The sequence below is a fragment of the Macaca mulatta genome, chromosome 3 (genome assembly GCF_049350105.2).
Source record: "Macaca mulatta isolate MMU2019108-1 chromosome 3, T2T-MMU8v2.0, whole genome shotgun sequence".
Taxonomy (NCBI): Eukaryota; Metazoa; Chordata; class Mammalia; order Primates; family Cercopithecidae; genus Macaca; species Macaca mulatta.
The window spans coordinates 179,962,742-179,976,905 of record NC_133408.1 but is presented as its reverse complement, the minus strand read 5'-3'; the positions used below and the strand labels follow the sequence as shown (position 1 = coordinate 179,976,905).

Genomic DNA, 14,164 nt, shown 5'->3' with positions numbered 1-14,164 from the left:
TGCTCTTTTTTATGTCAGTATAACTGTGCTTATTTGGGGATAAGTCTTCACATGAAAGAGGGAGGAATGATGCTATTAGAATAGATTTCTTATGTGAGATGAAGGCCCTGTCCTGAGAAGATGATTTGGATTATCTGGATAATCATTAGGACCTAATGTTCTGATGAAAATCATAATTGTATATAATTTGGAAATTGTATAGTATCTGTAAGTGTGGACATTATAAAAGGCTCCATCTGCTGATTTGAATTCCTTGCTTTAATTTTAAATATTTTGAAATAAAAAGAGTAGGTTTTAAAAATCCACAGTTACAATTGTCTCTAATTGCAGCATTACATTAAGCAAAATTCTCAGGCCTGGAAATGCATTAAAAACTTGAGTGTTTTCAACCCCTCCATCCTCAGGATAAAACACTAAGGCTTGGGGCTGGTTGCAGAGCAGCCTTAGGACCCTGGGACCAAGGGGCAGACCCTGCCCAAGGATGCAGGCCTAAGCCGGGCCTCACACTCACAGTGTAAATGTCTCTCTGGCCACCATGCGTTACATGTACCTGTGTATATATGTGGGGAGGCTGTGCACACGAGCGAGGGGTGAGTGGCCATGGCTGTGGGCAGCATCCACACGGTTAGCCGTGCATGCACTTTGTGGCCCCTTTGCAAGGGGCAGAGGGTACTGGAAGTGGGAGGGGGCAAGGTCTGCTATCAGGAGTTACTGTAAAAACAAGAACTGGAAGCTGGTGTTTCTGGTACTGGGTAAAATGATTCTACCTCTGGGGATAAGGATCCACATTCGCTCTATTACGATGGGCTCTTTCACCCCACTCCTAGTCCCCTGGGCGTGGGAGCAAAATTGTGATCTTTCCTAGGAGTTTGAATGCCCCATATTTGTGTCCTCGCCAGCTCTTTGGCCACCTTTCAAGCCCCGGTGTTCAAGCTCAGAGAGGATGAAGGGGCATCTGGAGGGTCCACGAGATGGGGCCCTCACCAAATGCCTTGGCCGCCGGCCGGCAGCCCTCTGTGATGTGTGTGCAGAGTGAACAGAGGACTCAGGTTTTAGAGGAGCTAGTGCAGAGCACCCTCATCCTGTAGAGTTCATGCACTCCCCATCCGTGCTACCTACCTCCCCATTTCTGTTTCGGTTTTAAGACAATGAAGCAGCATTCACTGGGTGTAACATGAAGGGATAAAAACGAAGGAGAAAGAGTTGGGGATGGGATGTCTAAGGCAGGAGTTGACATCAGGCAACCAAAGAAATGAGTTTTGGGGAGGGACACAACTCCCATCCCAGTTTCCTTCCCATGGCTGCATGTTAAGATGGATGCATGGAGAGACCATCTGCCTGGCTCCCTGTCTTCATTCTCCACGCAGCCTGGTGATGGCAGGCCTGGGTTTGGATTTCAGAATCCGAGCTCCGGGCTCCACTCATGTGGCAGCAAGACCGCTTTGTTCCAGTGTTTAGAAACACACCTGTATTTGATTCTCAACCATGGGAGCACTCGCTGCACTGGTGGGAGGTGGTTGGGAAAGTTGCAGGAAAACCTTTGTCTTCCATCCTTCCGACCCATGGTGGAAATTCACGCCATGGATTTTTAATGGATCTTTTGTTTTAGGCAGCTGGGAATAGACATGGTACTTACCTTAGAGTTTTCCAATTTATCTCAATTTTATATGGCTTGTGATTCATTTTCTTAATCCAAATATATATAAACGTGTGTGGTCTTAAAAACAAACAAAAAAAACTCGAATGTTTTTAATGTATTTACAATTGTTATTTCTGATTATGTTGGATATAATGATTAGAAAGCATATAGTATCACCAGTTACCAAAATCATTTTTTTTTAAATCTTTTAAAAATCCAGTGAAAAAGAGGAGGAACTGGCACAGGCATGACTACACAGAAATTGATGATGGTTCCAAACCAGTGCAAGCTGGAACTAGAACTTTCATTAAGGAATTACGCTCTCGAGTCTTCCCAAGGTATGGAAACTTACTCTGATAAAAGAAAACGTAAGAATGTAAGAATGTCGTCTCATAGAGTGGTATTACGTAAAGGCAATGTTTTCAAACTTAGGCTGCAACCCATTATTGTCCTCAGCCACCTTTTCACCTTTTTACTTCCTTAATGAAATGGAAAAGTATCAGTACATTCCAAGTAATAGGTGGAAGTAAGTAAGCATATTTTCTTGGAACTTTTGTTACATGTATATGCACACTGGGTCACCCTATAAAAACATTTAGGTGTGGGCCACAGTCCAAAAAGTTTGAAATACGCTAACCTGAGGGAGTTGTTCCCAGTACTTGGTTCCTTATGATATGCAGCTGCTGCCTGTTTTTTTTTCTTTTGCCTCACCTTCTCCTGTTTTCCCAACTCTGCTTTTTCTCCATTGCTTTTATATGCATCTTTGCCCTAGGTCCACCAGAAGCACACACAACCACTGCAGGAGTGGGCTTTTTGATTTTTAAAAAAATAATGGAATATATTTGAGTTGTCTGGCTCAAAGAGAGTCGAAAGCATTATAAAGCATTTAATCATGCTAATTTGGATCATTTCCTACTCACTGCCTGACATCTATTTCAAGTGATAATGCTTAATAGACTTTTACACAAGATCATAGCCAGGCTTGTTAAAGAGGGGAAGCACAATTTAAATTTAAATCACAGTATCACATGCAGCTTATTATGGAATTATTTCAGATCCTGAAATGATAAAACCCCTGCTATTTCTCCTTAGTCTTTAGAATTCCTCTCTAGCCCCCTGCCCCTTAATCCTTACACAGAAACATAATGATAAGCATCATTGGCTTATCATTCAGGTCTGTTGAGAGACAGAAAGAACACATATTTAAAATGTAGTGTTTCCACATGATTTTTGTGGTGTTAAATACCCTATTCTCAAATATTCTTTTTTATCAGTTTCCAAGTTGTAGGAGAAATGTTCGCATGTTTTCTTTTTTATTGGCTCATGCTTGATTGGTTTGGCACCTAGGCCCAAAGTTTTCAGTCTGGTTCTGTTGGTGGGCCTGCGAGAGGTTTGTGAGCTCCCTAAAATGAATGGTATGTATAATTTAGTGTCAGTTGGGAGTGTCCATTTCTCAGGGAGAGGAGCTATAGCTTTCTTTTTTTTCCAAATAGGTTTCTGACACAAAAATGTAGTGTTAGAAACACTGGCCTAATAATTTATGTGACTTTACTGCCAGTGACCACAAATGAGAACAGGTTATAGAGATGATCACAAATGTCCGAAATGTAATTACCATTAGTTCGGGATCTTTGGGTTTTAATGCCATAAAGCTTTATATCATTTCAAACCATAGTAGAATAGCAATAATTGTTAAATTACACATACTCAATATGATTAACACAGAAGCGTATAAAGTGAATGAGTTATCTTTCCCCTCCCCTATTTTAAGACTTAGTGTAAGTTTTTTGAGACCCTTTTCTACATAAAAACATTAAAACATTTGTGTATATGGATGTATGGATATATATAATGTTCTTAAAATGGGATTATGTTATGCATAGTGTTGTACAATTTGCCTTTTTTACTCTTATATTTCAGATATCCTTCCATACCTATGCATAGATTTACCTCACTTCCTAAATGCTGTGTAGTATGCAGTAATCTATAGGTACCATAATTTGCTTAACCATCCCCATATGATATATGTTTAGTTTGTCTCCAGATTTTCCTCTTGCAAAAAATGTACCTATATTTTAAACACTTGTCATTATATATGTTTGATCAAAAGAGGAAGTAAAACACCAAACATTTGAGATCAGGGAATACAAGTGATTTAAAATTCTTCTTTAGATTGAAGTTGAAGGAATTATTTAATCCTCAGAGGTTGGGGGAAGGAGGGACAGTTGTGGATGCTTATTGGGGAAACTGAGAGGTAATACAGAGCTCCAGTTCAGTAGATGAGTCAAGTGAAGAAGAACAAGAATATCTAGGAGAGGACTCTTAGTTTTCTTAGGCCTCAGACTTGCCGTTGCCTTATGGAGAGGATTGGAAGATGGGAGCCCAGTAATTCGGAGAACCAGCATCTGCTTTTTCTCCTGTCTTCTTGCCACCTAGGCAGCAGGTGACATCAGATAGTTAAGATCTGATTGTAGAAGTGGAGACTATTGTGTTTTAACCTTTAAGGCAAGTGTCACACTTAGTTTTGAATGTATAGCAGCTATATCCTGCGAGCAATTGGGAGGTAAAAACTGGAATGCCCCATTGGAAGAGATCTGGTGGGCAAAGGGACAAACTACACTTATGTTAATGTAATGCCTGTAATCTGTTGGTCATCAGAGAGGGCAACTGGAGATCCAACCATTCTTGGCTTAAAGTTACTACCTGGTATTAAGACTTACTAGGCCCAGTGCGGTGGCTCACACCTGTATTCCCAGTACTTTGGGAGGCCAAGGTGGGCGGATCACAAGGTCAGAAGATGAAGACCATCCTGGCTAACACAGTGAAACCCATCTCTACTAAAAATACAAAAAATTAGCTGGTCGTGGTGGCAGGCACCTGTAGTCCCAGCTACTCGGGAGGCTGAGGCAGGAGAATGTCCTGAACCCAGGAGGCGGAGCTTGCAATGAGCTGAGATCGTGCCACCGCACTCCAGCCTGGGCAACAGAGTGAGACTCCATCTCAAAAAAAAGACTTACTAAATACTGGTTATAACGGATCATTTAAATCGGTAGTTTTCAATGGGAGCGTTTTGGACACTTGTCTCAGTGGGCAGGGACCAGGGATGCTAGTCATCTTCCAGTATGCAGAATAAGAATTAATTGTTCTGTGTTCCATTAGACTTTAGATAGTTGTATAGAATTTTATAGTCAGATAAAATCTGACTAGTTTTTGTTTTTATTTATTTATGTATTTATTTATTTTTGAGATGGAGTTTTGCTCTTGTCACACAGGCTGGAGTGCAGTGGCGCAATCTCCGTCTCCCAGGTTCAAGCGATTCTTCTGCCTCAGCCTCTCAAGTAGCTGGGATTACAGATGCCCACCACCACACCCAGCTAATTTTTGTATTTTTAGTAGAGACGAGGTTTCACCATGTTGGTCAGGCTGGTCTCGAACTCCTGATCTTAGGTGATCCACTCACCTCAGCCTCCCAAAGTGCTGGAAATTACAGACGTGAGCCACCGCGTCTGGCCTGACTAGTTTTTATTCTAATGCACACTCTACCTTTTGTTCTCCCAAATTTCTACACAGCCTGTATCAAGTGGCTTCTGGTGTTTCTACTTAACTTAAATCTAACCATTCATTACAACTAGTTGTAAGCATCCTATTATTTTATTATGTCTTCTAGTGTAGTTTACATACTGAAATACAGGTTGAGTATTCCTTATCCAAAAAGCTAAGGAACAGAAGTGTTTCAGAAACGATTTCAGACTCTTTTTTTTTTTTTTTTTTGATTTTGGAACATTTGCATTATACTTAGCAACTGAGCATCCCTAATCTGAAAATCTGAAATGCTCCAATAAGCACTTCCTTTGAGCATCATATCAACACTCAAAACATTTTGGATTTTGGAACATTTTAGAGTTTGTATTTTTGGATTAGGGATACTCAACTTGTACATATTTTACTATAAACTAGGTTGGGTTTTTCTTTTTGCATTTAGAGCACTTTATATATATTTCTAATTATATGTATTGAATTATGTATATTACATTATAAATTTTAGTTTAGGATAGCAAAGGGAGATTTATAAAACATTTGTCATTAAAAGAAGAATGAGATATGATAGGTTAAGATCCAGTGATATAGATAATCCAGTATATGAATTAACCCATCACCACAGTATTTTTTTTAAACTGAACTTACCAATAAAAATGACATTTTTATTCTTATGTTTTTCCTTAGTGCCGATGAAATAATTGTAAAGATGCATGGCAGCCAGCTGACACAAAGATATCTGGAGAAACATGGATTTGATGTCCCTATTATGGTCCCTAAATTAGATGATCTAGGACTCAGGCTCCCTCCACCTACATTTTCTGTGATGGATGTGGAACGTTATGTAGGTACGAACTTTATTTCTTTAAGTACCTGGGAAAACGTGGTGAAAGTAAAAATGATAGTCCTGGTAATATTAAAGGTTAAATGAAGAAATGTCAATTTAGTTTAGTTTTCTGCTCAGAAAAATGAGACTCAGTATCATCTATATGGAAAACTAATTTTTCTCAGCAGACCTACAGCTGCCAGAAAAACAGAATGACACATTTTGCTTGTTCCTATTTACTCAGCCTCATCCTGCTGCTTTCTTTTGTGCCATTAAGTTTTCTGATACTTGCTTAGGGAAAATCATTACTGAGGGATAGATATAGATACCAGGAAGAAGATACTGGAAAATTTGATTATTGTAGGCATCTGTAGAATACAGGTGCAAAATTCCCAGATCCCAATATACCAGCTGCACAGTTAGTCCTCTATAGTCTGCTTTGTGACCTGCTGTTGCTTCGAGGAAAGGTGGTAAAAAGAGCAGATCATTTTCAATCCTGTTTTTATAGTAATGACTTGGTGAATATTGCCATTTAATGATGTCTGGACTTAATTTGTGATTTTGAAAATTTCCCAAAGAAACAGAAAGACATGAGAAATAAAGGGGGAAACCCTTTACTCCTTGCCACGTTGTTGACATTTTCAGTCATTTCATTCATTCTCATCATATTTATAGATAAAGCTGACTATATGTAGATGTTACTCCTTGTCAGCAGTAGATTAGATCCCAAATCTATTCTGACTCAAAATTGTATATTTACTACATTATCTCCTCAGCATGGAATATCTAAGAACTTGTCCCTTTATTGAGCCATTGGTTAATAATTCTCATAGATTATTGTTTCACTGAGGAAATCTATCTAAATATTGTAACTTCACATTCAGCTAAATTTGAGTATTTGACAAGTACGAGGATGGGGCTAAGGATTAACCTGAACCTATTTGCATAGATAACAACTGTAAAACAAATAGCTAGTGTAATACATGTGCAGGAAAAAAATGCTCAAACTGCTTGGTAGCTAACTTTTTGGTACTGCAGAGCACTTCAGTTAAATACTATGAACAGAACTGTGTTACTTCCTGAAGATAAAGAAGTCTATAAGGCAAGACTTTCTAAACCTATATGAAGTTGCATTAAAGTAAGAAAATGGCATTTATTTGCTTTTTTATTTCAAATTGGTTAAGTATTACCATATTTTGAATTCTACCTTATCCCATAGTCCATTGTCAAACTATTTGTGCCTCCTAGTGTAGCAGTGCAGTGGTCTGTAAACATTACCTCATGGATTTATACGAAAACTATAAATTAATCACAATTTGGAACTCAGGCCTTCGGACACTGGTACTAATGTGAACTGATTTTTGCTTCCCAATCACTAATTTTTTCTTGAAGGAGAATATTAGAAGACAATACCAGGAGGGCAGAAAATACCCTGGTCAACTTGCATGCTAATTCCCCAATGAGTCATGTGTTTTTTTTGAAATAATAGCCTTAGAATATTTTAAGTGTTACAAAAGTGAAAGGGAAAAGTCAATCTCCCCACTTTATGCCTGAGAAAACTGAAATCCAGAAAATGTTGCACAATTTCTACATGCCAATGTAATGTATTTTTTGTCATTATGAGCTGTACACCAAGATATCATTGCTATACAGAAAGCTTTATAAGCCGTATACATTTTTATGTTTGGTGTAAATTATGCAACTCTGTCTCACTGCTTTCCTTTTCCTCTGAAAAATTGTCCCTTTTTTCCTGAAAGGTCCAATTGAACTTGGGAAATTAAGAGTATAGGGAAAATCTTTGTCTAGACTACATAGTTTTATACTTGGTTTAAATATCATACTAAGTTAAGATATTTTTTGATTAGGGCATCTGCTGATGTAACTCTTAAAAGTCCAATAAGAAGACTGTAATTTTTCTCTGCAGGTGGTGACAAAGTGATAGATGTCATTGATGTGGCGAGACAGGCAGACAGCAAGATGACACTTCACAATTATGTTAAATACTTCATGAATCCTAACAGACCAAAAGTGTTAAATGTGATCAGCCTTGAATTTTCAGATACAAAGTGAGTAGTTCTCGGCATTTTGGTTTAGCATTCTGAGTGTTAGCTAAATGTAGTTTAATGATGTATTTATTTTAGGAAGAAACATAGTTGTGACTTCTAAAGTTGTCCAGTGGTAGCAGTGTTATAAATTTTGCATTGGGACGCTCAGAGATGTTTAGAAATAAGATGTATTTTAAATTTGTGGCTGGGCACGGTGGCTTATGCCTGTAATCCCAGCGTTTTGGGAGGCCAAGGTGGGTGGATTGCTTGATGCCAGGAGTTCAAAACCAGCCTGGCCAACATGGTGTAACCCCTTCTCTACTAAAAATACAAAAATCAACTGGGTGTGATGGCACATGCCTGTAATCCCAGTTACTCAGAGAGGCTGAGGCACGAGAATCTCTTGAACCTGGCAGGACAGAGTTTGCAGTGAGCCGAGATCACACCACCGCACTCCAGCCTAGGCAACAGAGCAAGACTGAGTCTCAAAAACAAAAAACATGTATTTTAAACTTTTAAGTGTTGTTGTTAACCTAAAGTTCCATTTAATTATTTGGTTTGGGAATAGATGGGAGAAGCAGTTTTTAAGAATTTTTAATTTGCATGATGTGGGTATGTGTGTGTGTTTCTTTTTTAAAAGGATGTCTGAATTGGTGGAGGTCCCTGATATAGCCAAAAAACTTTCCTGGGTAGAAAATTATTGGCCAGATGATTCAGTCTTTCCCAAGCCGTTTGTTCAGAAATATTGCTTAATGGGAGTTCAAGACAGCTATACAGATTTCCACATTGACTTCGGTGGAACTTCAGTCTGGTACCATGTCCTCTGGGTAAGATTAGGGTATTTTTTGTTCTCTCACTGACAAACAGATAGCCCTAGTTTTTCAGTGGTATACTCATTATAAATGTTACTTGTAAAAGGGGAAGTGGTTTTTTTGTTTGTTTGTTTTTGTTTTTACTTTTTAACCAGGAACTCTCACTTTGCCTTTAAACGTACGATTTTTAAAAAAAATCTCAAATAATGGAAGAGCCTTGACTTCTAAATTTATATTAGATTTACTTTCTGCCCTCATCTTTTAAGTTGGTTTCTTTTAGGCTTTTGTCTCTTTTTGATTCTTTTCCCCCTAGTTAATTATCCTTTAATCCCTGAATTAAACATCTATGAAGGAGCAAAATTACAGTAATAATTGCTTCTGGCCTTAATGTTGGGCTAGGATAGCTTGTTGGATAAGTCAGGAATGCCATAAAAATACCAGTTCTTGGCTGGGTGTGGTGGCTTACACCCATAATCCCAGCACTTTGAGAGCAGGCCAACCCGGGAAAATTATTTGAGCCCAAGAGTTCAAGACCAGCCTGAGCAACATAGTGAGACCCTGTCTCTAAAAATAAAAATAAAAAAAGGAGCCAGGCATGATGGCTCATCCCTGTAGTCACAGCTACTCAAGAGGCTAAGGCAGGAGGATCACTTGAGCCCAGGAAGTTGAGGCCGCAGTGCGCTGTGATTGCACCACTGCACTCCAGCCTGGGCAACAGAATGAAACTCTATCTCAAAAAACCGAACAAACAAAAAACCAATTCTTTTCAATTTATATTCACCTTGCTTTATCTAGAGCTGCATTGTTCAAAACAGTTAGCACTAGCCATGTGTGACTAAATTTAAATGATTAAAATGGAATGTAATTAAAAATTCAGTTCCTTGTTTATACTAGGCACATTTCAAGTGCTCAGTAGCCACATGTGGCTAATGACTACTGTATTGGTTAGCACAGATACAAAACATTTCCATCATCACAGAAAGTTCTATTGCAGAGTACTGATGTAGAAACTCAGTCTTCATCTATATCAAATGCTTGTGCCTCAGCAATGTTCTGGGCTATATTTGATGCTGGGTCCTTGGGTTCCTTTTTTTTTTTTTTTTTTTTTTTTTTCGTGAAGAAGCAAAGAATTAGTTTATTAAAGGAAGTTTATTTATAGATTTTTAAAAATAATCATTATGCTATGGATCTTAGTAGAAAGGGCAAAGCTTGCAGAGATGACTGTGGGCCTGTCAACACATATTTACTTCTCTACTTGACAATGAGAGGAGGTCAGTGGGATGTTTGTGCTTCTCTGCCTTCCTGTCTTGCAGCTATTTCTTCAACACTACTTTATTGACTCCTTGTCAGTCGAGGAGGGGGAGCTTTAAACATGAAAATGTTTACTAAGGGCAATAGCTACTGATCAGGTGTGTGAAATACGTCTTTTGAACCTAAAAAAAATCTGATAATTATTTAATTTAATTTGTATCCTTGTATTGGGAAATTGCATCAATGTAGGCTAGCCTAAGTGTGGCTTTTCCTTTTTCAAAAATAGTATGATACTTCCTTTTAGGGTGAGAAGATTTTTTATTTAATAAAGCCAGCAGATGAAAATTTGGCACGTTATGAATCTTGGAGTTCATCTGTGACCCAGAGTGAGGTGTTCTTTGGAGATAAGGTGGATAAATGCTACAAATGTGTCGTAAAGCAGGGACATACCTTATTTGTTCCTACAGGTAAGGTTTTCATCCCATCCCCTACTCACCATCGTTGATACTCAGTCACATAGAGTTGGCTTCTAATTAGAACCTCTGGCTTTAACATGTTTGGAAAGTAGTTTTTATGACATTTTTTTTTTTTTTTTGAGACGGAGTCTCGCTCTGTCGCCCAGGCTGGAGTGCAGTGGCCGGATCTCAGCTCACTGCAAGCTCCGCCTCCCTCAAGCCTGTAATCCCAGCACTTTGGGAGGCCGAGACGGGCGGGTCACGAGGTCAGGAGACATTTGTTAAGAAATAATTCTGATCTTGGACTTTTTAGGTTTTGTTCCTTAGAGGTTTTCTCTTCTAGTTAGGACTTCTTTTGGCATTGTATTTATATCATTTGCCTTCATTTTTATTTTTATTGAGAAAAAATTCACATACCATAATATTCACCCTTTTAAAGTTTACAACTCAGCGGTTTTTAGTAGATTAATAAAGTTGGGCAAACAAATGTCATAAAAACTACTTTCCAAACATGTTAAAGCCAGAGGTTCTAATTAAAAGCCAACTACTAATTCTAGAACATTTTCCTTGTCTCAAAAAGGAACCCCGTACTCTTTAGCAGTTACTTTGCATTCCCACCTCCCCTGAGCCCCTGGCAACCACGAATGTACTTTCTGTCACTGTGGATTTGCCTCTTTGGATACTTTATGTAGATGGAATCATACAACATGTGGGCTGTTGCATCTAGCTTCTTTCACTTAGCCTATTATCTTCTAGGCTCATCCATGTTGTAGCATGTATCATTACTTCATCTTTTCATGGCCCAGTAATGTTCCATTGTGGGATATACAGGTTGAGCATTCCAAATCCAAAAGTCTAAAACCTGAACTGCTCCACAATTGAAAGCTTTTGAGCATCTGCATGACCCTCAAGAGGAAATGCTTACTGAGGCATTTTGGATTTTGGATTTTCAGATTAGGGATGCTCAGCTGGTAAGTATATAATGCAAATATTCCAAGATCCAAAAAAAAATCAGTACTTCTGGTTCCAAGCATTTTGGATAAGGGGTACTCAGCTTTACCCTCTTTTGTTTATCCATTTACCAGTTGGTGGACATTGGGTTGTTTCCACATTTTGGCTGTTTGAATAGTGCTGCTTTGAACATTTGTATACAATTTTTTATGTGGAGGTATGTTTTCATTTCTCTTGGGTAAATATAGCTTGTAGTAGAATTGCTGCATTACGTGGTTTAACTACAGTTAACTTCTTGAGGAATTGGTGACCTGTTCTCCAAATAGCTGCACCATTTTACGTTCCCACCAGCCGTGTATTTGGAGTCCAGTTTCTCCACACCCTCACCAGTGCTGTAATTGCCTTCTATTCTAGTGGTGTGATGTGTCATGATTTGAATTTGCATTTCCATAATGAGTAATGATGCTCAGCATTTTTCTTGTTGGGCATTTGCATATTCTCTTTGGAGAAATGTCTATTCAAACCCTTTGCTCATTTTAAAATAGGGTTATTTGTCCTTTTTAATTGTTGAGTTTGTAAGCATTCTTTATTCTATGTACTAGACCCATATCAGTATGTATGATTTGCAAATATTTGCTCCCATTTTGTGGGTTATCTGCTCACTTTGTTGATAATGTCCTTTGATGCACGAAAGTTTTTAATTTTGGTAGTCTTAACTATGGTTAGCTCTCCATTGCTGTTAAAGACCAAGCCTGTAAGAATCTGGGCTGCTGTCCTAGGACAGTTAGGAGGCGAAGGGTGTGTCCTGAGAGACCCTCAAAGAAAGGATTGAGTATCAGTCTTAGCTGTAGTCTCAGGTATAGGTATCAGGTCTGTCATTTTGAGATGTAAATGAATGTAGAGTATAGACTGTCCAGACCAGTGGTTTTGAGAATGGTGTGCTGGTTTTGGTGACCCTAATGACTGTAGAGTTCACAGGGATCTGTCTCCACAGGCCCTGCTGAAAGCCTTGCCTCTGGTGTATATAATAATAATAGTGTGTTGAACAAATGAAGACATGCCTTAGAACTACCAGAATATTTGCCTAGATAAGTATCAGTATTTTCATTGTGAATGGACTGATTCACATTGTGAATGCCCCTCCCTTAAATCTTCCTACTTCTTGCTTTTATATTAAGTATTTTGTTGTACCTTCTTCAAAATCATAAATTGACATTCATAGAATAATGTTTTTTATTGATTTAATATCCTAACTAGAATATAAAGAAATTAAAAGGTGATTTATAATGAAATGCTATTTCAGTATGTGCCTGTTTAGGCACAGCAGCATTAGAGAAGACAGTGAAATGGTAATTGCATAAGGAAGGAAATCAATCTAAGTGTGTGTTAGTGGCAACACAAATTCTATCAGTAGCAGTGGTGTAGGTACTGATACTTCCTGGAATATCAGAATCACCTGGAGGACTGGTTACAGCACAGATTGCTGGACCTCATGGCCAAGGTTCAGATTCTGTGGAGCTGGAGTGGGCCTGAGAATGTGCATTTCTAACAAGTTCTTGGCTGATTCAGGTACTGCTGGTATGGGGACCATATTTGGAGAACCACTGCTGTAGGCAAAGTGATTTTTTTTCCCAAGGTAGTCAGCAACTGACAAGCTTTCAAACAAACTACAGTACAATTTTTGTATTTCAGGAAATTGTGCCAAAACCGTGAAAAAATACTGTGTGTGCATGTCTGTATATACAGATATATATAATATATAATAATGGAGTTCTAATTTCTAGGCTGAGATAGTTAATAGGACAGGCTTTGTACCTATATGAATGCGCAGGAAAATTTGACAGTCGCGAGTGATGCAGGACAATTTCATTTTGTGTGGAACTGTCTCACATGTTGCACTCCTGGCTCCCACTCACAAAATGCCAGTAGTGCTCCCAGATCATTGAGACAATCAGAAAAGCCCCTAAACGTTCCAAAACATCCTGAACAGGCAGTACTGCCGCTATTGAGAACCACTGATGTGTAGGATTTGGAGTTGGCACAGACTTCTAATTTGTGGTTTCAAGGTCAAGCTCAAGGCTTTGTGCCTTTGAGCACAGAAATGGGCACACTTGAAAGTGAGTCCTTTGAGGGTTTTTGTTTTGTGTTACAGTTCAGTGAGGGGTCAAAAGATGAAAAATATAAAGAAAATGGGATTTGTGTATTTTAAAAGCTAATTTGCATACAAATATGTTTGTATATATTTATTTCTGGTGAAGTCTTTAAGTCTGCCAACACTTTTTTCAAAAGTTAGATGTCATGTCTTAGAAATGGTTCTCACTTTGTAAGCATTTGTATGGGAATACAAAATATCATTTTTTGGCAACTCCTATATTTGTAGGACCATAACCCTTCATAATTAAATGTGGGTGATCTACCTTTTCCTTCTTACAGAGTCAGGTCTCAGGTTGACTCCTGATCCTCCTCTGCTTAGTCCTTTCAGGGCACTGATTTCAGGATGACACCAGGACGATGGAGTGTCCCACCAATCCTCGTGTGTTCTCTAATGGAAAATGTGCTTTTCTAAATCAAACCAGATTTGGCTGGTCTGAGAGTAAAATCTTTAATATAAAGTTGGGTTGTGTTTTTAAACTAAAAAACAAAAACAG

General features: G+C 38.5%; 1 protein-coding gene across 1 annotated transcript in view; it reads left to right on the top strand.

Moving 5' to 3' along the window:
- Window positions 1-14,164, top strand: part of KDM7A (lysine demethylase 7A) — an 88,747-nt gene that overhangs the window by 42,006 nt on the left and 32,577 nt on the right. The window contains exons 3-7 of the mRNA XM_015135046.3: window positions 1,860-1,977; window positions 5,864-6,024; window positions 7,927-8,068; window positions 8,688-8,874; window positions 10,415-10,577. Coding sequence (XP_014990532.1) covers window positions 1,860-1,977; window positions 5,864-6,024; window positions 7,927-8,068; window positions 8,688-8,874; window positions 10,415-10,577 — 771 coding nt within the window. The remainder of the gene's footprint in view (window positions 1-1,859; window positions 1,978-5,863; window positions 6,025-7,926; window positions 8,069-8,687; window positions 8,875-10,414; window positions 10,578-14,164) is intronic.